Source organism: Cuculus canorus, chromosome 3 (genome assembly GCF_017976375.1).
Source record: "Cuculus canorus isolate bCucCan1 chromosome 3, bCucCan1.pri, whole genome shotgun sequence".
NCBI classification, from domain to species: Eukaryota; Metazoa; Chordata; class Aves; order Cuculiformes; family Cuculidae; genus Cuculus; species Cuculus canorus.
The window spans coordinates 116191363-116214383 of NC_071403.1; the positions used below are offsets into that span (position 1 = coordinate 116191363).

The 23021-nt window shown below is 40.7% G+C and overlaps 1 protein-coding gene across 8 annotated transcripts in view; it reads right to left on the reverse strand.

Annotated features, from left to right (window-relative positions):
- Positions 1-6675: 6675 nt before the first annotated feature.
- PUM2 (pumilio RNA binding family member 2) overlaps positions 6676-23021 on the reverse strand; it is an 81483-nt gene continuing 65137 nt past the window's right edge. For 5 of the 8 annotated variants that reach the window (XM_054061198.1, XM_054061197.1, XM_054061201.1 and 2 more), the window contains 8 exons: positions 17728-17995; positions 17032-17161; positions 14957-15091; positions 14570-14707; positions 12834-12959; positions 11799-11920; positions 10359-10551; positions 6676-9620 (listed from right to left, as the gene is read on the reverse strand). In XM_054061198.1, coding sequence (XP_053917173.1) covers positions 9489-9620; positions 10359-10551; positions 11799-11920; positions 12834-12959; positions 14570-14707; positions 14957-15091; positions 17032-17161; positions 17728-17995 — 1244 coding nt within the window. In that variant the 3' untranslated portion in view covers positions 6676-9488. The remainder of the gene's footprint in view (positions 9621-10358; positions 10552-11798; positions 11921-12833; positions 12960-14569; positions 14708-14956; positions 15092-17031; positions 17162-17727; positions 17996-23021) is intronic. The other 3 variants (XM_009558335.2, XM_009558344.2, XM_009558328.2) reach the window with 1 other exon arrangement.

Here is a 23021-nt window from a genome sequence, read left to right on the forward strand (position 1 = left end):
GGTGTGGGTTTCTCTCAGTACTGACTTACAAGTCTATGGGGAAGAGAGAGCTGGGGTTTTACCTTGAGTTTAAGCCGCGTGTGGCGTGTGTGCCTGCTGCCTGCTCCACTCTCAGCAGCACTGGTGCTGCCAGGGTGAATGCAGGCATTGTCGTTGCTTTATTTTTTCCACTATTTTGTTTCCTTTTTGAAGTTTGGTTTCTTTTGGGGTGTTTGTGAAATTAGCTGTACTCCACAGGGAGGCCTGGAATGAAGGTTTTGCTGTGCATAATGGCAGCTTTCTATTATTGCTGTTTTTAAAGATACCCCTGGGCTCCCAAGGTGCTCCTTTGCCCTTCCCCCATTCATTCTCTTGGTATTTATAATCAAAAAAGTCGTCATGGCTGTTTATTGCACGGTGGTTTCAGCAGCTTTGACTATGTGTGTGTATGTATATGTTTTTTTCTCTACCTCTCATCCTGTCCTGTTCTCCAATATAAAGCCGTTCTCACTCCCCCTTCAACAAACCCTTTGGGCCTGTTCCTGCCTTCTAGTCTCTTCCCTCCTGCTTTTAACCCCTAATTTGTAGAATCATAGAATCACAGAATGGTTTGGGTTGGAAGGGACCTCAAAGCCCATCCAGTTCCAACCCCCTGCCGTGGGCAGGGACACCTCCCACTGGCTCAGGCTGCTCCAAGTCCCATCCAACCTGGCCTTGAACACCTCCAGGGATGGGGCAGCCACAGCTTCCCTGGGCAACCTGGGCCAGTGCCTCACCACCTTCAGCATGAAGAATTTCTTCCTAATGTCTAATCTAAATCTTCCTTCTTCCAACTCAAAGCCATTCCCCTTCATCCTATCGCTCCATGCCCTTGTAAAAAGTCCCTCCCCAGCTTTCCTCTAATATTTTCATAGACTTTTTAAAAGTTGCTTATTGGTTTCTGGTACCTTCTTGGTGAAGAGACCCATTGTCTACATGAAGGTGTCTAGTGCCATCTTAGATGTCCTTCTAAGACATCTAGAGGCCAGGATGAAGCGAACTCTTAGGGGATGTTCACTTGCCCTGCCCAGGTGTTCTGGATGCTCCAGGGTCTCTCGAATGGCACTGGATACCCAGATAGGCAGCAGGATCTCTTCCAAATGTATGTGCCTGCATGGAAGTGTCTACAGCTAATTCAAGCTCGTATGTTGTCTCCCTATAGCCTTGTTGACGGGGTGTAGCCACGTGACCCTTGTGGGATTACCCCTTCTCCAAGTGGATAGCAGGAGTCATGGAGCATTTCACAGACGTGTAGAGACCTGTAATGCCCTAATCAGATCTCCGGGCTTTTGGTTTCCCATGTATGGAGGAGGTGGGACTGGATGAGAGCCCCTTTTCCAACAGGATGCGAGCTTAAATGACCCAAACTGGGATGATTAATCAAACAATTCATTCTCATGAGACACATGACATCTTAAGGAAATAGGAGACATCATGTGAATTTTGGAGTTCTTAAGATAGTCAGTTTTCAAACAAAAAAGGCTTTTTAAGAGCCAAATGGCCCAGCTGAATGAGAACAATGTATAGCCTGGAGCTCTGACTGGGGTGAACTCCGCTCCATTTATCCCATCTCTCCATGCAGGGGTTAGAATTGACTCAGTGGCTTGTACGGAGTTTGTCCATCCTCAACTCTTCAGCCCAACTTCAGCCCTCTGTAATCCTTGCTTAACGAGCGATTGCTCAGATTGTTTTACCAGCATCTGGAAGCCAGTTTATATACAAAGGTGTGGAGCAGGGAACCGCGCTGTGACAGACCCGCCTGACCTGAACCCAATGGAGAAGCAACTGGGCTGAATCCTTCCCCAAGATCCTAGCTTGGAGGAGCAGATGGTCTTCTGAAACCTCTCCTCCTGGATTGGTCTGGGGTGGGGAGGGTTGCAAATACTTTGTTGTGGTATTTCAGCTCTCTTATAGAAAGGGAAATAAGGATTATATAGAGGAGGAAAGAGAGGTCTTCATGCCTACCAGGGAACCTTTACCTTCTGGTTCCTCTGAGGGAGAAAAGGAACCTCTATTTGCACTCACAGGAGAAGAGACTATAGCTGTGAAAGTGCTTTCTGTCGTTTCTCTCACCGGCCAGGCCAGCTGGTGCTTTCTGCCACTGCCTTCCTGTGTGTGGCCCTTGCTATAACACTTCCCCTCCTTGCAGTACCCCTTGGCCCTCAGGAAGCAGTTGTGTATCTTCAGGGATCTTACTTTACTTTGGGACCTCCTTTAAGTGATGCCTGGGATGGCTCTGTTCCCATAATACTATGAAAAGACCTTTGACAGGAGCAGGCTGTGGTCTTGCAGCCTGGAAGCACACAGCAAACTCCATCTATAAGGAGAGGGACCTCAGCAGGCTTGGCCAGTTCCTCATCCACACCCACCAGTGATGTTTGTCTACGGCGGCGGAGTACCACACTGCTGCGGATACAACCTTCAGCGAGGAACTGGAGCAAGTGTTCGTGAAACCGTAGCATGTGAACCTGTCTTGTGATCAGCAGCCAAGCAGGCTACGTTCCCTAAAGAACTTCCACTACCTGAGCACTCTTGTGCTGGAGAAGGGCTGTCTTCCCTCCTTGCTCCTCTCAGGCTTCGCTGGGCAAAGATCTGGCAGCCGAGCTGGGGAAGAGCTGTGGTGCTGTGCGGTTGGCAGGAAATCTGAACCCTCCAGGCAGGTCTTAAGCTCAAACAAAGTTCTTTAGGGCTGCTCAGCTTTGCAAGGGGTTTCTCCTTGTCCTACGGTCTCGCACATCAGCTGTGTCACCTGCACCGTGCCTCTGACTCTTGTTTGCAGATGCAGGCACTTTAGGGCTGGGTGGGTGCTGTGTGAGCAGAGGAGGAAGAGGCAAAAGGCTTCCTGTTCCCAGAGTTCTAACACTGGTGGAAGATTGAACGTTCTATTTCTATGTTTGTTCTTATTAATGAAATGAAAAGGGTCTTCAGGGATAGGTCTTACATTTCAGCTGCTATATACGAAGCTTCTGGAGCATTTCCGGTTTGTTAATGATGGGGGGAACGTTGCTCCCAAGATATATTTTGCATTAAGTGAGTCTGGGAGAATCGAGGTGGAGACAAGGATCTGGAGAGTAGAACCTGCCCACTCCCACCTGTGTGCTTTAGGAATCATGCTCCATCTTGTGCCGTTGGTGATGCAACACACGGTTCAAGCTGTGCTTAAAAGCCCAGCCCAGATCCAGGAGCATAAAGTGATCCCGTCCAGTTCCTTGCGGTTAGGACATATTACTGTGAAGTGAGGGGGGTGGGTTCAAAACCCTGAGGCTGATAAAGGGAACTAATTGAAGCATCTCATCTGCTGGGCAAGTTCCCTAACTTGCTAGCGTGCAAAGGGAGCTGCTTCTGTCCAAAGGGCTGATGGAGGAAACACTCCTGCACCACCTCACTGAGGAACACCAGCAGTTTGGTTAAATCTGTAAGCTTGGTCTTCCCTCCTGGCTCTTTGCCCCTGATGCAGGGTAGGAGCTTCCCGACAGCCTCTGTGTTCTGAAACATAATGGGGTTTGGTGCACTCCCCACCTGGAGTCCTGTGTCCACTTCTGGAATCTCCAACATAAGAAGGATACAGAACTGTTGGAACGGGTCCAGAGGTGGCCATGAAGATGATCGGAGGGCTGGAGCACCTCCTTGTGTGAGGACAGGCTGAGAGAGTTGGGGCTGTTCAGCCTGGAGAAGAGAAGGCTCTGGGGAGACCTTAGAGTGGCCTCCCTCTACCTGAAGGGGCTACAGGAAAGGTGGGGAGGGACTTTTTACAAGGGCATGGAGTGACAGGACGAGGGGGAATGGCTTTAAACTGAAGGGGAGAGGACTTAGATTAGACATTAGGAAGAAATTCTTCACGATGAGGGTGGCGAGGCACTGGCACAGGTTCCCCAGGGAAGCTGTGGATGCCTTGTTCCTGGAAGTGTTCACTGTCAGGTTGGTCCAGTGGGAGGTGTCCCTGCCCATGGCAGGGGGTTGGAACTGGATGGGCTTTAAGATTCCTTCCAACCCAAACTATTCTGTGATTCTATGATAAAGCCTCTTTTCCTCAACACAGGCACTACCTTAGCAGGGAAAAGCCCCAGTTCTGTACTGGCTCTGCAGTGCTACCACCACTCGCCAGACACCCTTCCATGCTTTCCCTGTGGGAGGAGGTGATCTGTGACTGGTCTTTCCAGGATAATGGCGCTGGATTCCAACCGCTTCTCTTGATGGAACCGGGGAGGCCTGGGCCTCTCTGCCCCTCAGGAGTGCCGACACCCCAAGTTCACTTTGCAGCATCACTCAAATCCTCTCTGACGGGGTGGCAGGATCTATATTTGCTAAGTTCCCCAAACCTTTCCAGTCCGATTCTGCGCCGTAGCCCTTGAGGAACCACAGTCCTGCAAAGGATGTCCCTGACAGGAGCCACGTTTCCCCCTCCCCTAGCCACAAGGTGCTTGGATCCGCAAATTTTGGGCACACGTTTTGCCTGTGGGGGTTTGTGGCATTGTTTGCAGTCCCACGAAATACTTCAAATCAAAACTCTTCAGGCAGAGGAAAGCACTGCCTGCAGCACACGCTCATCAAAACATCAGCATGGCCCATAGACTTGATTTAGAGACCTGGGGATCGCTTCAAGCGCTACCAGCGGCTTGGTAAGGTGTGAACTTTTGTGTTGAACTGCCGAATGCTCCAACCCTGCTGTGGGCTGGGATAGCTAATATCGGACACAGCACGAGGTCTTCCCCTTTCCTTCCTCAAGCACCAACGCAGAACTAAGTCTTCACTCAAGGAAGCCACAGAAGGCTCTGCCCTCTCGCGATACACCACGAGCAGGCACTGCTCTTCAGCCTGGGAGTGCAACCACTCAGCAGCAAACTCCCGTGCTGCAAGAGCTCACACCAAGTTTTCTGCTCAGGCGCACGACTTGCACGCAAGCTGCAATTTTAACGACCAGTCACTGGGTCTTAAAATGCTTTTGCAATTGTTCTCTTGCTTTTACTGCCCTGAACGACATGGTGGGAGTTGCCATCACCTCCCTGTTTACCCATTTTCTCAGTTACCTCTATACTGAACATCCAATATTCTCACGGAACAAGACTAGAAGATCAACCGATAACTGTGCTGCTCCGCAGTGAGTCACTCTCCAGGGAAGGGATTGTGTCTCTGCACTCGGCACTGGTGGGGCCACACCTCGAATCCTGGGTTCAGTTTTGGGCCTCTTGCTACAGGACAGACATTGAGGGGCTGGAGTGTGTCCAGAGAAGGGCAACAAAGCTGGCAAAGGATCTGGAGAACAAGGGTTATGAGGAGCAGCTGACAGTACTGGGGGGGTTTGTCTGGAGAAAAGAAGGCTGAGAGGAGACCTTATCACTCTCTACAATTCCCTGAAAGGTGTTAGTGAGGTGGGTCCTGGTCTCTTCTCCCTAGGATGAGAGGGAATGGCCTCAAGCTGTGCCAGGGCAGGTTCAGATTAGACATCAGAAAAAATTTCTTCACCAAAACCATTTTCAGGCCCTGGCAGAGGCTGCGCAGGGAGGTGGTGGAGTCCCCGTACCTGGAGAGGTTTAAAAGAGGGGTAGATGAAGTGCTTAGGGATCTGGTTTTACAATCATAGAATAGTCTGGGTTGGAAGGGACCTTAAATATCACCCAGTTCCACTCCCCTGCAATGGGCAGGGACACATCCCACTAGGTCAGGCTGCCCAAGGCCCCATCCTATGTAGCGGACAGGTATAGTTGAGCTTGAGGATTTCAAAGGTCTTTTCCAACCTAATGATTCTAAGATTCTGGCTCTAAGAGCATCTCTTCAAATGCCTGTTCCTCAGAGCAGAGGAAGAGATGATTACATTTCTGAGTCTCCTTCAGCACACCAAAACATCTGAGTATCATGTCCCCAGAAACCTCGCTCTTCCCCATGACCTGATGAAAAAGCATCAGTGCATCTAGCAGTCAGCGATGGATGTTCACAGCACTTACTTGTCTGGAAGGGACCTAACTTCTCTCCACTCAAGTGGGCCATTGTACACCAGGAAGTAGACTCACCCTCCTGCAGCTGGACAAACCATTTTGCTTCACACTTCAAGCTAAAAATGGTCCTGTGAAAAAAAATCCTGGGCAGTAACAAAAGTTAGTGTGGATCCAGTGATGCCACAGGCAGCCGACAATCCCAGCCCTCTCAGCTGCTCAAGAACTCACCCTGGACCCAGTGGTGCAGGAAGAAACTGTGGTCAGGCTGGAGCCTGAACTATACATCAGAACACTGAAGCTGAAAGAGGGGAAATTTAGACTAGACATTCGGAAAAAATTCTTTACTGTGAGGGTGCTGAGGCACTGATCCAGGTTGCCCAGGAAAGTTCTGGCTGCCCAATCCCTGGAGGTGTTCAAGGCCAGGCTGGATGGGACAATGAGCAGCCTGGTCCAGTGGGAGGTGTCCCTGCCCATGGCAGGGGATGGAACTGGAGGGGTTTAAAGGTCCCTTCTGACCATTCTGTGATAATATGAAGGTTTAGCTGCTCAGAACTGGCCTCTGGAAACTTAATGATCTAATACGGGGTTCTTCAATAACTGATCCATTCCCATCAGATCCCTGAAACAAGCACCTTTTCCAAGCTGAGCACAAGAGAGAGCAGACAAGTCACGTAATGGAGTATAAAGAATGGCTGGTTTCCTACAGGAAAAACACAAGACCAGATATATTTCACACAGTGTTATTCACACATTTTCATTTGGATTTTTACAGTATATACATGTGAACATTACATTATTCAATATGAACCACCTGGAGTCAAACCTAATCAAACTGGTCCATAAACAATCTAGATCAAAAAGCGATACTTGAGCAAAAAGTCTAGTGGTTCTACCCAAAGCCTAAAATAGTTCAAAGGAAAACCAGTGATTTTCATGTTCCTGGACAGAATTTGTGCAAAATGATTTTAGGAGAGCAAGTGGAAGATGTTTAAGATACCGAGAGCACTAAGGATGATGGGTATAGGACTATTTGAATGCAACCATGGCATGAGCGCTACAGGGACAAAGTACTGGGACATTATCAGTCTCTGCGTGGAGCTGCCCGAGAGCCTCACCTACTGTCTCACACGCTGAAGAGAACATCAGCCCTATGGCTGGTAACACACAGCATCTGTACACAGGTAAAAATAGTCACCAAGGAGAATTGATGTGTCCAAGGAAGTAGCTCCAAAGTCATCCTTTGTGTGACTACAGGAAAGCTCTGGTTCCAAAGACAAGGCTTGTACCTCTTGAGAGGGATTTTGTGAACTGCCACGCAAGAACTATTTGGCAATTAGAATTGTGCTTACTAAAAGTAATCAGGCCTCCTGCACCGCTTAATGCGGGCACTAAAGATTCAGAAACTCGATGTAGGCAAGGCCAAACTTTCCCATTTGCCTATTAATGAGTTAACGCTACCATCAAAAGATGTATGCTTTAATAAGAGTTATGTAAACCTGACATCAACAATAATACGACCAAATTCCTTATACAAGTTTATACCACTACTGTTTTCCTTCCTCATGATCAGACTCCTACCGTAACAGCCTTTTAGTTGATCAATGCTCAAGACATTGCTTTCAAACTACCTGGTTGATCAAAACTTTAGGTTAAGCCATCCAAACAAATGTTTTACACAAAATACTTACTTCAACAACATACAAAGCACTTTCTTTATCTTTCAGAAACTGAATATACAAAGTAAGCTTTTTCCAAAATATTTCCATAGGCAAAGGATTAAAAAGGATTTTAATTATACACATATGGTCACAATTCTGCCTTAAAAAGATCATTGGGAAATGTACATAAGGCCGCTTGTAAATGTACATCATCTTTATGTTACTGTTACAATGTCATATGTCCAGAGAAAAAAATTGACAGTATCATACATATTTGCTTTACGCTGGGAGAAGGCTATTCAAAAATACAGTACTCTTCTGTACAAAAACATCATGCCACATTTATTAAGATGGAAGAAGCATTGGTTTCTGTGATAACCAAATAGTTCAGTCCACTTCTTACTACGCTTATTATTCCGACTTAAAATTTGAACAGATTGATTTCTTAAAGTGTCCATATTGACAGAATCAACAGCTATGTTATAAACAAAACATAATGTTTCTCACAATAGATAAAAAGAAAGCCGGTTCATATTTCTGAAACCATATAAAGATAGAATTTAAAAAAATCACTCTTGATTTGCTGAAATAAATTTACATTATACAACACTATATGCCAGGGGGGAGAAGAAGGAGTGGAGATATGAATATACACTAAAATGCAAATTTTTGTCCCAAAAAGGAGTAAAACAAATTACATTTACAGCATGAAGGTTTACAAATGTACATCTGTACAACCAAGGTAAGCGTCACTACTAAATTAGCAAGGCTTGTAATAAACATCGAAACGAGAGATTTGTTTTTAAACTGTAAACTTACACCTATTAACTACACGTATACAATGCATATATTTATAGGAAGCAAAAAAGCTATCTGAATATTTAATCAATCATGCTTAAATGTTGAGCTATTGAGTTTACTTTTCAGTGGCCCCTTTTCTCTTTATCAATACCTAGGTTTTTTTGCATCTACAGTGAGAAAGCAAAATAAATGCTCAACACTTTCAAATCCTTACAGGTCTATATGCAAAATAAAAAAATACAAATCTCTACTTTTCCTGCGTTGTAAAACTGACTGTAAAGTTAATACAGGGCTCACTCCTCTTCCAACAGAGTACTTTACTGAGGGGAAGTACCACCATAATTTTAATCCCTCTACCTTGTACAACAATTAAATATTTAAGTATATACAGCACTTATTTTTAATACATTGCTAGAGAAAACCTCAGGGCACCATTTAAAAAAAACAACATAGCAAGTGATGAAAGCTTTTTTTCTTTTTAAAGTTTCCATTGTTTTGTTATTCCCTACTTGATTTTGCTGTGCCCTGTTTATTGTTTGGATAGTACGTTGTGAACCACCAAAATACAACTTAACTTTTCAACATGTTAAATAATGTTTATGCAGCTGATCGATTTTAATCTGGTATAAAAGACTTCACACAAAAGGGAAAAAATAAGGATTAATTCTATATACAACTCTATAAACCTGTTGTGCTATGATGCTGGGTAGACCTACCAGATTGCAAGCCAGTGTATTAAAAGAATACTGTACTTTTTCCCTTTAAAAACTATTTCAGTGACTTTACAAGGTAAAAATTTACAAAATATGTGACAGCTATTTTGATACAATTACATCATATACAGGCATTCTGTGCTTTGCCAGCCATCCAATCTGATAGGTCTCTGGATCAGGGCTGGAGATTTTTTTTTCCTTTTTTTTTTTAATAATTCGCTCCCCAAAAATATACACAAGAATAAAAATTTTACAAATGGATGAACAAAGTCAATAAATAGATTTAAAAAAATCAGAACATTTATAGTTAAGTTGTATGTTTTGATCATTCACAATTCACTTTTTTCTCCATTTCTTTCTGTCTTTTACAGCATCCCATTTGGTGGTCCACCAATCGGCCCCAGATCAGCACTGTTCTTCAGGTAATACTTCTCCAACTTGGCCAGAATGTGTTTGCCATAGGTGTATTTACGCAGAGTTGTGATGTGAGGTCGAATCTGTAAGAAGAAACCCATTATCGCTTTTTCCCTCCTTCAAAAATTACAAGTAGAGGTTACCGCACTTGGAAAATATTACGTAAAAAAAAAAAAAGTCATAAGCCCGTATTTTGAAATTTTGGAAATTTCTGAAATGATGCAAAAATGGTGATTTTTGACTCGCCAAACTGATGTCCCTGTCACAGGAAAAGGGAATTTGGCCCTTTAGTGGGAACGCCCTGGTGACTCTGGGATGCAGAGCTCCTGCAGGAGCATCCTAGGCCCTGCATTAAAACAGCCTTAGGCAGTTATGGCAAGAGCACTTTTGTCCAGGTCTTACTCTTATGTCAAAAAGGTGCCCATACATTGGGAAGCATTAGAATCTCTTTCAGGGAAACTGCAGCACGGATTTATACTGGCAAGTAGAAAATAAAAACAGAAGCCTGTATGTCTTCTGTTATACTAATAAAGATGACAGATACTGTACTTTTATATTAGAAGTATTTTCGCAGAAAAGCTGGCACAAAGAGAGGATACAAACACAACTTTTGAAACTTTCCCGTAGATTTACAATGTTAGCCCAGTGCTCAGAAACCTGAACATATCCTACTTTACCCATCTCCGCTGAATTTAAATCTTTATACATCAAGTTCTAGATTAAGTAACTAGTGAGTTTTATATCTAGAGGCAAGGGTATTCTAGCAGAAAAATTAGTATAAATAATATTTTCTGAACTGATAAAACTCTGTAGAAATATACCTTGTGCATTATTATCTTCCGCTGAGCAGGTTCAGCCATATCAATCATCTTCTGGACAACATAGTTGGCATACTGGTCCTTCATCATGGTGTATAAGGCACTGTGAGGACCATCATTCTGGCAGCAGACCTCATCAATAAGTAAAGCTCTTTCAGCACGAGAAGCATGAGTTACACATTTCTCTACCACATTGCTGAAAAAGAAGACAAATGCATTGTGTAACTTGAGATGTAACATTCTTTTAAGTAGGAATTTTAAATCTATCTGAACAGTTCAAGTGTTTTAATGCCACTAAAGACTGCACCGCAAACGCATCAAGTCCCAATTTCCAAATCTTTAGTCTGTAATGACTGAGGAATTGAAAGGATTATATACTCCTACTCATGTGAAAAACAGTAATTTTCTCATCTTTATTATCTTGTAGGAAAGACTTTCCACTGGACCTGCAGCAGATACACTGGACCTCAGGTTGCAGATGTATTCTAGTACATCTGTTTTAGTTGTGGGGCCTTTTTTAAGACACAACAGAAAGCCAGACACGAGGCTTCCAGCTTTCTGAATAAAGGCTCTTTACAGACGCAGGCCTAGATCAGAGACAGTGCCAAATATTTCTTTCTGTAGAGGAAGCTTCTGACCTTCCAGCTATCAATAAGACAGTAAAGTGAACCTGGTCCTAAGTTTGTGCTCTGGAAATTAAGCAAGTTCCAAGGAGAAGGTTATGAAGAGTTCTATTTAGGTAAAGAAAAATAAAATCCAGATAAACTTGCTAGTTTGCATACTCAGTTTTAAAACATGCACCCGCATAATGTCACAGTGCATTTCTACTTCATGCCTATGACAAGGCTAATTTCACTAAAGCATCCTGGATGAATTCATTCCAAGGGGCTTTTTCCTTAGCAAAAGGCACACAACCTATATATTCAGCAAAAAGCACTGAAGGATGAGTTTTAGGTTCTAAGTTCAGAGTTGCTCAGGACTCCTACAACAGTCTTTGAGACTTCTTAAGGCATAAAATCCTTGTCAGGCTGAACCACCATTTTTAAAGGCTAGCATTTTTACGCTTCTGAGTTGCTTGGCTGGACTGACAGCTGGCCAGGAAGTCCCACCTTATCATCATCAACATATCAAGCAAGTTCTAGGAGAGCATTTCACCTGTTTCTGGCAATCCTGACACGGAGACTTGTAATGCATTCCCTGCACTTGTACATAGTGCAACATGTTTCCACAAACCCCTGGAAACTTCTTTGTTCTGTTACAGCATTTCCCCTCTACCCTCCCCAAATCCAGTATAAAATACCACTACCATTCCTCTCTAAAAATATGACATTACAGAAGACAAATTCCTCCATGAAAAAACTTATTCTATCCTTTTTTGTAACACAATAAATAAATCCAATACTGTAACTTTAAAAAGGTTAGCTAACGAAGGCTGTGCAATACCTGGCAAATTTGTGCTGGCTCAGAGCTAGAACTTTTCCTCTTATTTCTGAAACTATTTTACTCTTGTCTTCAGGACGACCGTGCTCCAGTACATGTTGAATAACGTAATTTCCATATTGATCCTGAAAATAAGATGACTTCAATTTTCTTTTGTGTTCATACCAAGTAATCCATACAGCTTTTGTATATTTGTATAACCTTACAAATTACTATTTGCACAGATATAAGGAAAAATACAATAATGTCAACATTAGAGAAACAAAGCGATGCAAGAAGTACTGCATCAAGAATTACTTAACGGACCACAAAATTTATATGCAGAACGTATACAATCTGTAAAAATAGCATCATTCTTTAACGGCTGTATTATCTCCCTGAACTTTGATTCCCCAAGACAGTTATGTTTTAACTAGAGACCTGTATATACAAGAAACCACTGAGAAATAAACTACACTATGAAAACGTAGCAAAAGGAAATTCTTGCCTTTTTAAACATGGAAATTTTTACTGAACACCAAGTCTCTTTCAGCATTTTGAACCAATTAAATTTCAAAGCCATTTGTAGCACTCATTTTATTCATCTGAGACCAAGACAGGAAATCATGTTGTATAGAGTCTTTCGCCTTCTTTTAGAACGGATGCCCTTTCTGTCCAAGAATATGCGACATATGTATTTTTGACAATGCATTTGTGTTTAAACATTATGAGAAGTTATCTGAAGGACACCTGACTGAATCAAGATGAACTACAAAAAGGCAATTTTTGCAATTAAAACTATAGTGATTTTGTGCATGTACAATTTATACTCGAAGCTACAGTCAAAAGTGTAATAAAAAAGGCTTTTTATATCTTCTTTGCCTCCCAACTTCCAAATTCATTTTCATTAAAACTATGGAAGGAAAGAAAAACAAAAAATGAATGTCTACAAAACTAAAAAGAGGCAAAATGTATTTAAACTACTTCATAAACCAAGAAATAAAAATAAATTATAACAAAATTTCTAAAATTAATTAAAAATTGAACACACGCACTAACCTGCACTAGCTGTTCCGTGTGTTGATGCAGTTCTTCCAAGATTGGCAAAGTCTGCTCAGCAGTGCAGTGTTCCAGAATGCGCTGAATGACTCTACAACCATACGGATGGGTTGAAAGTACAAATACCTTAAAATAGGATTGCAAACTGAAGTTAAACCAACCGAAGCTTACAGATATAGTAACATTACCATGTTCGAAATGGAACTGAACATGCCAACTACTTCTATAAAAAAGCAGTTTTGCCTGCCAGTATAAGAATTCTACCTCCAGTGGAGCTAGGAAGGGATAAAAACGCAGTTTTCTGTGTGTTGAGGACTCCAGTAATTACACAACAAAGTACCCGAGTTTTCATTGCTCCTTAGCCGCAAAGGAAAGCCTGATAAGTATGACCCTTAGTTAAGTACCGTTCACTTTTCAAGCTTTCCTTTTAACTTTGTATTTCACTTTCAAATTTATTTATTAAAAGAAGTTCAATTATTGTGGCTGATTTTCACTAATTTCACATTCCAGCAGGCACAAGCAGCTCCCTGTGACAGATACAAAGTCTGTAAGCAATCAAAACATAATCTTGCTTATTCCTTTCACTTGCTTTTGCAGAAACCAGTTTTCCGTTTCAGGGATTAACTGGGAAGATTCAAGAGTCAGTGTTGGTCAGAACTGAACTATCTGATTGGACATAGATCCAAATGATGCAGGCAGGTGAAATATACATATTGTGTGTACCTGACATGGCTTAAAGTGAGGTTATTTTTCGTTTGCCACTTCAGATTAACTGGTTTTATATATAATTACTTGGAGCTGAGGCCTGATGTCCAGTAAATAAATGGAGTCACGTTTTAGGCAAGGGGCTCAATTTACAGTTCAGAAACTGCATCTCATCTACCCCATACACACTTTTGGATGTAAAAACACCCAACCCTAGAAACCTTGGTATGCCATTTACCACTACCTACAACAGTAAGTCAGATATTGCTGCTGTGTAAAATGCGAGAGAAGGATATTGTAGATTTTATTAAGAAATACATTTGGCCACTCATTAAAGTAAAATTTAGTAACACGGCCAAGTTAGTAACATTTTTACAATTCTTTGAGACTATAAAAGTATACATTTGTCTCAGTGTATTAAAGTCTTATTTAGATGAGGCATATTCTCTAGCCTGCAGCACAAACTTACATTAATAACTTTTTTTTGGAAACAAAACAAAAACCCCAACGTGGAATAAACAGATCCCCACCCCCTTCTCTTAACTCCAGCCCATAGGTAGGCAAGAGATTAGTGCATTTCTTCAAGGTGTTTCCTTAATAATACACATTAATTGGAAAACATTGCAAGACAGACTTGCAACATAAGCAACAAAAGAGGAAAATGGAAATAATAAAAGTACATGCTAGTGACCAGATACTCTATTAATACATCAGAAATGGCAATGTTGAAAGGGAATCTGAAATGGTGTATCGCAGAACTCAAACAGAAAGCCTGGCCTTAAGCCAATACCTCCACTGGTATTTATAACACATCCAAACAGGTCTTTCTAGAGCCTCACCTCCAACGGATTCATCTTTTCACAACATGTTAACTGTCTCTCCAACAGCTTTTCCATTTTATCATCCCATTTTCCTCCTACTTAAAACAAGCTGACTGCCAAGTGTCAAACACTATCTTGTGTATGCAAATGATGGAAAAAGACCTGCAAACCAAAGCGGCCCCACAAGAGGAAATGAACTGTTGACACTACCTGTCCTTTGAATGCGTCAATGATGAACTGGAGCGACTGGGGTTGAACACACTCAATGCATTTCTGTACAACATGGTTTCCATTTTGATCTTTCACGCATTTCAGAACATGACCATCCAACTCTTTCACCATCTCATTCTGGAAAAAAAAAGATTATCTTTGTCTGTACAATATTTCCCTCCTGCCTGAAAGGAACATTCCATTTCATCCTAACTGTCTGATCTTCATATTCACTCGTGCTTTACTTGTGTACCTCAGCAATTTAACTTAACTATTTTTTAGTCCCTATTCCTTTCATAATGAATGAAACGATTGAGAGTTTAAGTATAAAAAAAAAGGATTCAATAAAAACGAACAAGCAAACAAAGAAATATTGCTCTAACTTACAATTACCTGCTGGTCAGGTGAGATTGACTCAAGTGCTTTCTGAATAACACGACAACCATACATCTGTAGGGCTAACGGCAGAACATGACCACGTATGCGTGTTGCTAGGGCTAACTTTTGATCCAGGCTTCCAAACTAAAAGAAAATAAATATGCTGTTAACAAATGAAGATGTACTGCAGTGTGCTGGAATTCTCACATCAGAAAAAGTCCTCCCACAACGTATTACAGGTTTGCTGTGTGCCTTGTATGATTTTTCCCTTGTATTTTTTTGTGGGTATACTTACCAGAAGCTTTTATATTCTAAATGCAACAATTTGTAATAGTCCACATTCCAGTCACATACCTGCTACCAAACACATGACCTTGAAAGACAACAGAAGAGACTGAAGTAGTCTATATTTGACTGAGTGCAGGAATATTGAAGTGCAATAACTCACGTATTTAGACAAATTATACCAGGCAAATTAAATTACAGATTAAAATACAGTAATGTATTAATTCAAGTCAGACTCTCTCCGACATCTCAAATCTGTATGCTTCAGACTATTTTACACCTTGTATACAGTAAGCAAGCTGTAATGGGAATAGGACACAGATCTCAGGCCCTAGAAGTAGCTTCTTAGTAACCACATGGCTTGAAGGATCCTTCTTACCATGAGCACTTTGACAAATCTAGAAATACTTGGGCTTCGCAGAGCAAAATCAAAATGGTTTTGTAGACTGCCTGTACTAGATTACAATTCAACTAATGTTTTCCAGCAGTAGCTAATTCCTGCACACATTATTCTATCCACAGTGCTACTACAACCTGCTGTGCTGCTCCATGTTGAGCAGAGTAGAAGCCAGCCACGCTTTATAATAATACCCAAAGCCCTCTTCCCAGACCCTCACACAAGCTCCTGAATTGGTAGAGTGTAAGAGACCACACAGAAGGGATCACCTGGACAATCAGCAGGGTGGCACCTGGAACATCCATGCAGCACTGCTGACAACTGTCAAACCCCACTCCTATAGTCACCCGAGACTGAAGAAAGCTCAAACAACTTTGCCTTCACTACATCTAAGGTCTAACACACTTTTCTTGAGAACTCTTCCACAGAATTAAAATGAAAACTCTTTTTTTTTGACAAGAATTACCTATGTATCCACCCCACCTAACATTATGGAAAAAAACAGAAAGCGGTGACTGTTGAGCAAGATCAAGATCTTACCATGTTAGGCACAGTTTTCAGAAGATATCTGCATTTGTGATAGAGAAAATCAGCTAAAAAAAGTGACTGCATTTTCTTTGTAGATTACTCATTGAAAACCACACTCCTGTTTACAGAAACCATGCTATTTCTTAGTGGACATTTTAAAGCTTGATCTTCTATCCACACAGTTCAATTCCTTAATTGAAAGTACACTCTGCTAGATACCTTTCCTGCACATAACTTTCTGCATGACACAGCTATTGCTTTTTCTTCTCTCTGCAAGTCAAACCTTAACTCTTTACAAGTGTTTTTCTTTTATAAAAGAAATTTTGTTGTAACAGTTTTGTTGTTTTTAACAAAAACCTAAGCTGTTTTAAATACTGGTTTTAGTAATAATGGATGTATCTTATGACCTCCCTTCTGTAAAATTCTTCCACCTCAACATATTTCATGTGGGTTTCTTCATATTCAGCACTGGATGAAGTTTAGCCAGCTACTTATTTGGGTGCAAGAGCATTTTCCAGACCCACTCTTTACCAAGATGCAGTAAGCAATAAAAAGTATCCTTCACATCTTTGTATTTCCCATCGCGTGCTGAAAGTCTCTGTAAATCACAATAAAAGGCCTTGAGTGTGCAGCCTAAATATACACCAATGTTCACCAACACACGAACCACCAGTGTAAGGCGAAATTGTGACTCTTATGCAAGAACTCAAGGGATATAGAACAGAAAACACGCGTGCAGTGTTACACGCTTGGATTCTGTGGTAAAAGTCCAACTTTATCCAGAACTTTGTATGATATTAAGAAAAATTCCAGTTAAATTTAATCAGATTAAATTTAATCGTGTTTCTGTTCATACACTTGGCGTTAGGCTTACCTCAAAGAACTTCTGTATTACATAGTTTCCAAACACATCAGTCATCAATTGATACGCTGCTTGCAGGATCTCATTGAATACCATCTGGCGCTCAGCTGGAGTAGCTCGCTCCAGCTTTTGCTGTATAAATCTAAGTGTAAAAAAAAAAAAGGTACATTACGCTTTACATAAACAACAGGAAAACCTCTCAAACACTGTTTCAATGAGACACCTCAAAATTCTAAAGCAAGTATTAAATATATATAAAACTTGTTAAATTGAAAGTAGTGCCTTTGTATGTAAAAGGATACGTTTTAGTAAAATAATACTTAAAAACATTTATTTGAAAAGGACTAAAGATGAAAAGAGTAGCAATAAGTACCTGATGACGTATGGCTGAAAAAGGGTTTTACATTCCAGACGCCAGATATTTTGTTTTCTTAATCAACACCTTTTTGATACCTAAATGCTGGAGTTTACAAGTCTAGTTACGAGGCTCTTTCTACACTGAGAACTTCTACAAGCAGCTAAATTTATACTACTTTTATAATGAAATTTCCTAGAGAAGGAAAAAAGGTCAGTCTAAGAGCGTGTGCTCCAATTAATGGCATGTGCTATATTAAGATGACTAGCAGCTCATTCAAATATTTGATGTTAATATAACTGTATAAAAGCAGTAAAATATTATTAAGTTATTAACTTTACTGTAATAATTACCTAGAACCATGCTGGTCTTGGGAAAATTCAACAATATGTCCAACAAGGTCTCTTAGTTGAAGATTAGGGAAACGATTGTTTCTGAAATCTTCCAGCAATCGACTACGTCCAGAAGGCATAATATCAGACCTACTGTAACGAAGGCGTGAAGGAGGGAAGAGCTGACTGGTGGAGCTAAAAAGACTGGAGGTACTTGCTGCACTGCGATACTTTGCTTCCGCTCCAGGTGCTGCAGAAATATAGCGACCACTACCATTTGTCAGTCCTCCTACAAGGAAGCAGTTCTGTCAGTAAAAGTCGCAAGGAAAATAAGCAACAACAAAACAATAAGTGTACTAGAACTACGGATACACCCTGGAGCCAAAGGAAACAACAGCATTGTCTTGTTGTTTATATTTACCTCATTACAGTTGGAGGAGTTAGACAGCTTTATCTTCCAATAAATAAAACCATTCTCCTCCTCATTTATATTTTATGTGAAGGGCACCAGGAAAAGAAATGTCATCAGAAGAATATAATGAAGCAGGTAAAGTAAGAACCCACTTAGTCTTGCAGAAACTTTAGAATTGGGTGGGCCTTAACTTAGTGGGTAGATTTCCACTTCACAAGGAATAATGATTTATACCCTTGTTAGTGGTCTCAAAGTTAGCCAATTGTTTCAAAATAGACCATGAAATCTGAACTACCCTTCAGTCCCTGCTGAGGTACCATTCCAACTTATAGTGTGAAAGGGCATTTCTGAGGAGGCACACATGCTGCCTCTTGTCATGCTGTACTTGTTCTGCAGGATATTTGATGACCTCGGCTTCCCATGCTTTTTATCTGGTGGTACCTCTTGTAAGCACTAAATACATCAGGTTCAAACCAGGTAACTAAGAATGCTCTACCTAAATCTAAACCAACCGAAGATTTATCAAACCGAAATTCCTTTTAGAAACAAAGTTTTTCCCTTGCTTTGAACGCATTCATCACTCTCTCTACATGACCATATTTCCTTCCTTTCTGAGAACTGAACTGCCTTCCCACGTTTAGGTTCTACTCCTTTTTAACTAGTGATTCCACCTGCAGCTACCAGCACCTCACAGCCCTGTGAATGTCTCCTCACGTACTGCTCCCTACTCAGTTTATGTCACACTGAACTCCTCCTACTCTCAGGCCTCACTCCCCTACGCTTTACAACAGGCAGCAACTTTCATAATAAGCACGCAAACAAAGCACCTTCCCCAACTAGAGTATGATTTTAAAAGGGATACTGCTACTACGGTACAAGTAGAAATACTCAAAGGCAATTCCCATGTAGAAAACTCAACTCTGCTACTTCAAAAAAAAAAACCCAAACACCCAGCCTAAAATTATTGAGTATGAACTGGAAAAGGAAAGCATTTTCAGTTTGTCTACAAATCATCTAGAAAGTGACAAGGTAACTGAAAGCCCTTTCAAATTCAACAAAAGAAATATGACCTTAAAAAATTGCAGTATGTGCTGTTTGAATGGTGCTCTATTAAAAAATGCTTTTAAAAAAATGAGAAAGAAATCAGCTGACAGTGCCCCAGCCAAGCCTTCTTTTGGTTCCAAGGATTTATAAGGCCAGGCAACAACAGTGTTACAGTGGGCTGGAAATGTAGTAATAGTAAAATATCTTTTTCAAAAGGTCAAATTGCAATACCAGAATCTGAGATGTTAGTGCTCTGCAAGACATATCAAGCATTACATTTACTGCACTCTATACAATTATGCCCTAAACTAGAAATAATTAGTATTTATTTTACAATTAGTTTTCAAAATTCAGTGGTGAGAATCAGTAAATATTTTATGCCCCGTAATACTATTAAAAACTAGGTAATTTTTTAAATTAAAGCCTCTTAGTTCTTTACAGCCAGAAAAACCAAGGGGTTTAACTATCATTTTTATTTTCCGTTAACAACCACTTATTTACAAAAAAGAACTGATAGCAACGTGATTCTAGCAGACAAAAAGAAAACAAAATCCTAGCATTCTGCAGGTGAAGCAGGATGCAGAGTGATGCTCTACAGTCACTTCTCTTCTACGCACAGCCTTCTAAAGAAGTTATGCACCTGAAATCATGGTATTTCTCACTTAGATTACTTCAATGTATGTATGAAATCCTAGCTTCCATCTAAGTGCTGGGAGGTAACACAACTTAATGCCAGGAGAGGGCAGCAAAGCCCGTTTAAAAGGAAGTCTCACAGGCTGCTTTCCTGTTGTCGGATCCCTTTGGCTCCACTGATCACATGTTCAATTCCGTGCCAGAAACTAACAGCGTAGTTTTGATTATATGCTCAGGAACTGCACGGCACTAATGAGCACACACAGACACGGAGTTGCACATGTGAATCAGAAATGGTTTCAGCTTAGCTTATTTTACTTTTTTTTTCCTTGAAACTGAGCCTAAATGTTACAATTTACCCATTAATTAAAACAGAAAATAGGAAACGTGGTAGCTTTTAAGAAATGTGTTATATGTGTGAAATAGAACTGTGCGTATACAATGTATTTCACACTCAAGCCTTTCTTCATTCTAATTTGAGAACCACCCCTTTTTAGGACTTGTAAGACAACTATGCTGCAACTGAGACTCCTGTCTAGCCTGTGAAACTACTTAACGTGATTGCGTTAAGCAGGATCATAAAACGGGAAGGCTGAAGACATATCCATTGTGCCCAGAAGAACCTGTCATACTTCAAAACCACACAGAAAGCTTAACCTTCTAAAACCCTGGATGCTGGGTAAAACCCAGGGTGCTAATATAAATATCAGTAATTTAACAGCTTTTCTTCGCATGCAGACTTTATTACAGCAGCAGTTATAGCTCAGTGGCAGCTCTGCAGATTTGAAAAAGAGTAAACCCAACAAAATAAAAGCATATTGGCACAGGTACTTGTTATATGCACATATACTCCTGTATACAATGGACTATTTTGTTAAATAATGTACTTGCTACTCTCTCAGTCCAAACCCACCAGAGAATTAGTGTGGACATCAAGGACACCTGGTCTCCTTCCTGACAACTTCTGAGTGTGAACAGCTTAGAAATGGAAAACTGAAATCTGAATCCTAGTTACTCACATCCTCCTGGTTAGCCTAGAACATCCCTGTGCCCTTTGAGAACTCACTTGTTTTACAGATTCTGATTCCAAACCAGAACGCTAACAGCCTCGGTCTTATAAATTTTTTTGGGAACATATCCTATGGAATAAAGTACCCAATCTAAACATCTCTGCAAACACTGAAATTAGAAGACTGTCATCAGGCATCAGTACAGCCACACAAATACAAACCACTGGGGAATAAATCATTATTTATCTGCAGTTCATTATGCAGATAATCACTTAGCTATCACTTCTGGTCTCATAAAACAACAATCTCTGATGCAATGAATAATATTAAGTTGTTTTACAGTTTAATTGAACTTAAATCCCCATGGCTAGTCCATAGGGAAAAAGAGGCACGGAGGTATAAAGGGGATATAAACCACCTAAACCAGAACCTTACTAAGCTTCAAGGACACAAAACATGCTAAATGACTTCTTAACATGGGCAGTATATTTCATGTAAAGGAGAACATGAAAAAATATTGAAAACTAGACCTAGGCACATCTACTTTAACAGCGTTAGTCTGTTAGTACTTATTACTACACTATTTCTTCAATTGTTTCTAATAAAGACAGAAACCAGATTTACTGTACAGCAACTCTTGTTTAAATCAGTCGGCAATACTATTTTCTAGTTAAATATGTATAGGTATATAAGCACTTCAAACTTGTTTTCTACAGAGTTATTTATTCATCTGTAAAAAACTAGCTTCATCTCACCCTCAGCTAACAATTTCATCTTCATATGGAAAATGGAATTACACATATGTGTGCATTGACGTGTGTATATATATAGGTATTTATATTTTATCAATTTGTGCAAGGGCTTATTATGCCTGGTTTACCAACACCCTAGAGTAGGTACACAGCAGAGATAACGCAAAGCTCCACATACTATCTTGCCAAGCAGCCTTTACTCTTAACCAGAACGATCACTTCTGAAGATAAAACATTAATCTGAATACTAACAAGCTTGGCTTGCAATGCACAGAGAAGAATTACCTCCAAAAGCTCAAATTTAAAAAAAATCCTACTTTACACCAAACCCTTAAATCGCTGCAGTGTTCCACCAGACACAGTAAGCACTACCAATCTAAAAGGACTTTTTTAAACATAAAAAAAAATACTTCCTCTTGCAGTTTTTTTGCCCCTGGGAGTGAAAGGGTAGTTCAAATTCATGACCTTACTGCTCCAGCTGATTACAGTAAAGAAGCAGTTACAGAAAACCGACAAATCCCTTCAAATACAGGAAAACTGACACTAGAACAAAGCAATTCACACATTCCTGTTTTAGAATGTTGGACAGAGTTGGTGAGAAGAGATAAAAACAGTAAAATATCACAATTTTTTTCTAAAAGGGAAAACGGTCTTTTAAGCTACATATTGCAGCAGTGTCTGACAAAGGGGTTATAAAACCATGCACCCTTTCCCAGTATTGTGCTCTAGTGTTCTGGTGGCTGAAACAGGAGCAACCGAGTTCGATGCCCATTGTAAAACAAGAGTTAAACTTAGCTGAACCTGTTGATATAAGCAGGCAGGACAATGAGTTTTGAAGGTGGAGGGAGAGCTGCATTTGACAGGCATTATCAGAATACCAATGGAAACTGCATGCAGACATGAACTTACAATGTTGTTCTACTCTGAAAAGCAACTACGAGATAACAATACCCTTCTTAAAATACACTCCCCGTTTGATTTCAGGGATAACTTCTCATTTGGTGAGAAAGATTTGCCTCTTTACAGTGTTTATATGTGAGAAAAAAACAAACACTTCCAAGAGTGGCTGATGAACATACCAGAATAAATTGAACAGGACTGACAATTCACTGCAGGAATGGTCTTTAACTTTTTGCAGTGCTGTACATTGGCTGTAACTGTGCAAAGATCTGACACAGGGCAGAGGGCAGGGAATGCTAAGAAAATCACTGCATTTTTGTGAAAGATGAGCCGAATTTCCAAATTTCAGACTGATTTGATAAGGGAGCAAAAATTTTACTCGTAATCAAGGGCCACTCTGGAAGATGAAGAGGCAGCACACATGGAAGCCAATGAGGTTGTGTCAATTTTCAGAGTACAACTGTACATTCTGGCCTTCATACACTGACCTGGTACATGATTTTAACAACCTATTATACTTAGTTCACACTGCCAAACAGTCCAAAATGGATTAAAGTCAGCATT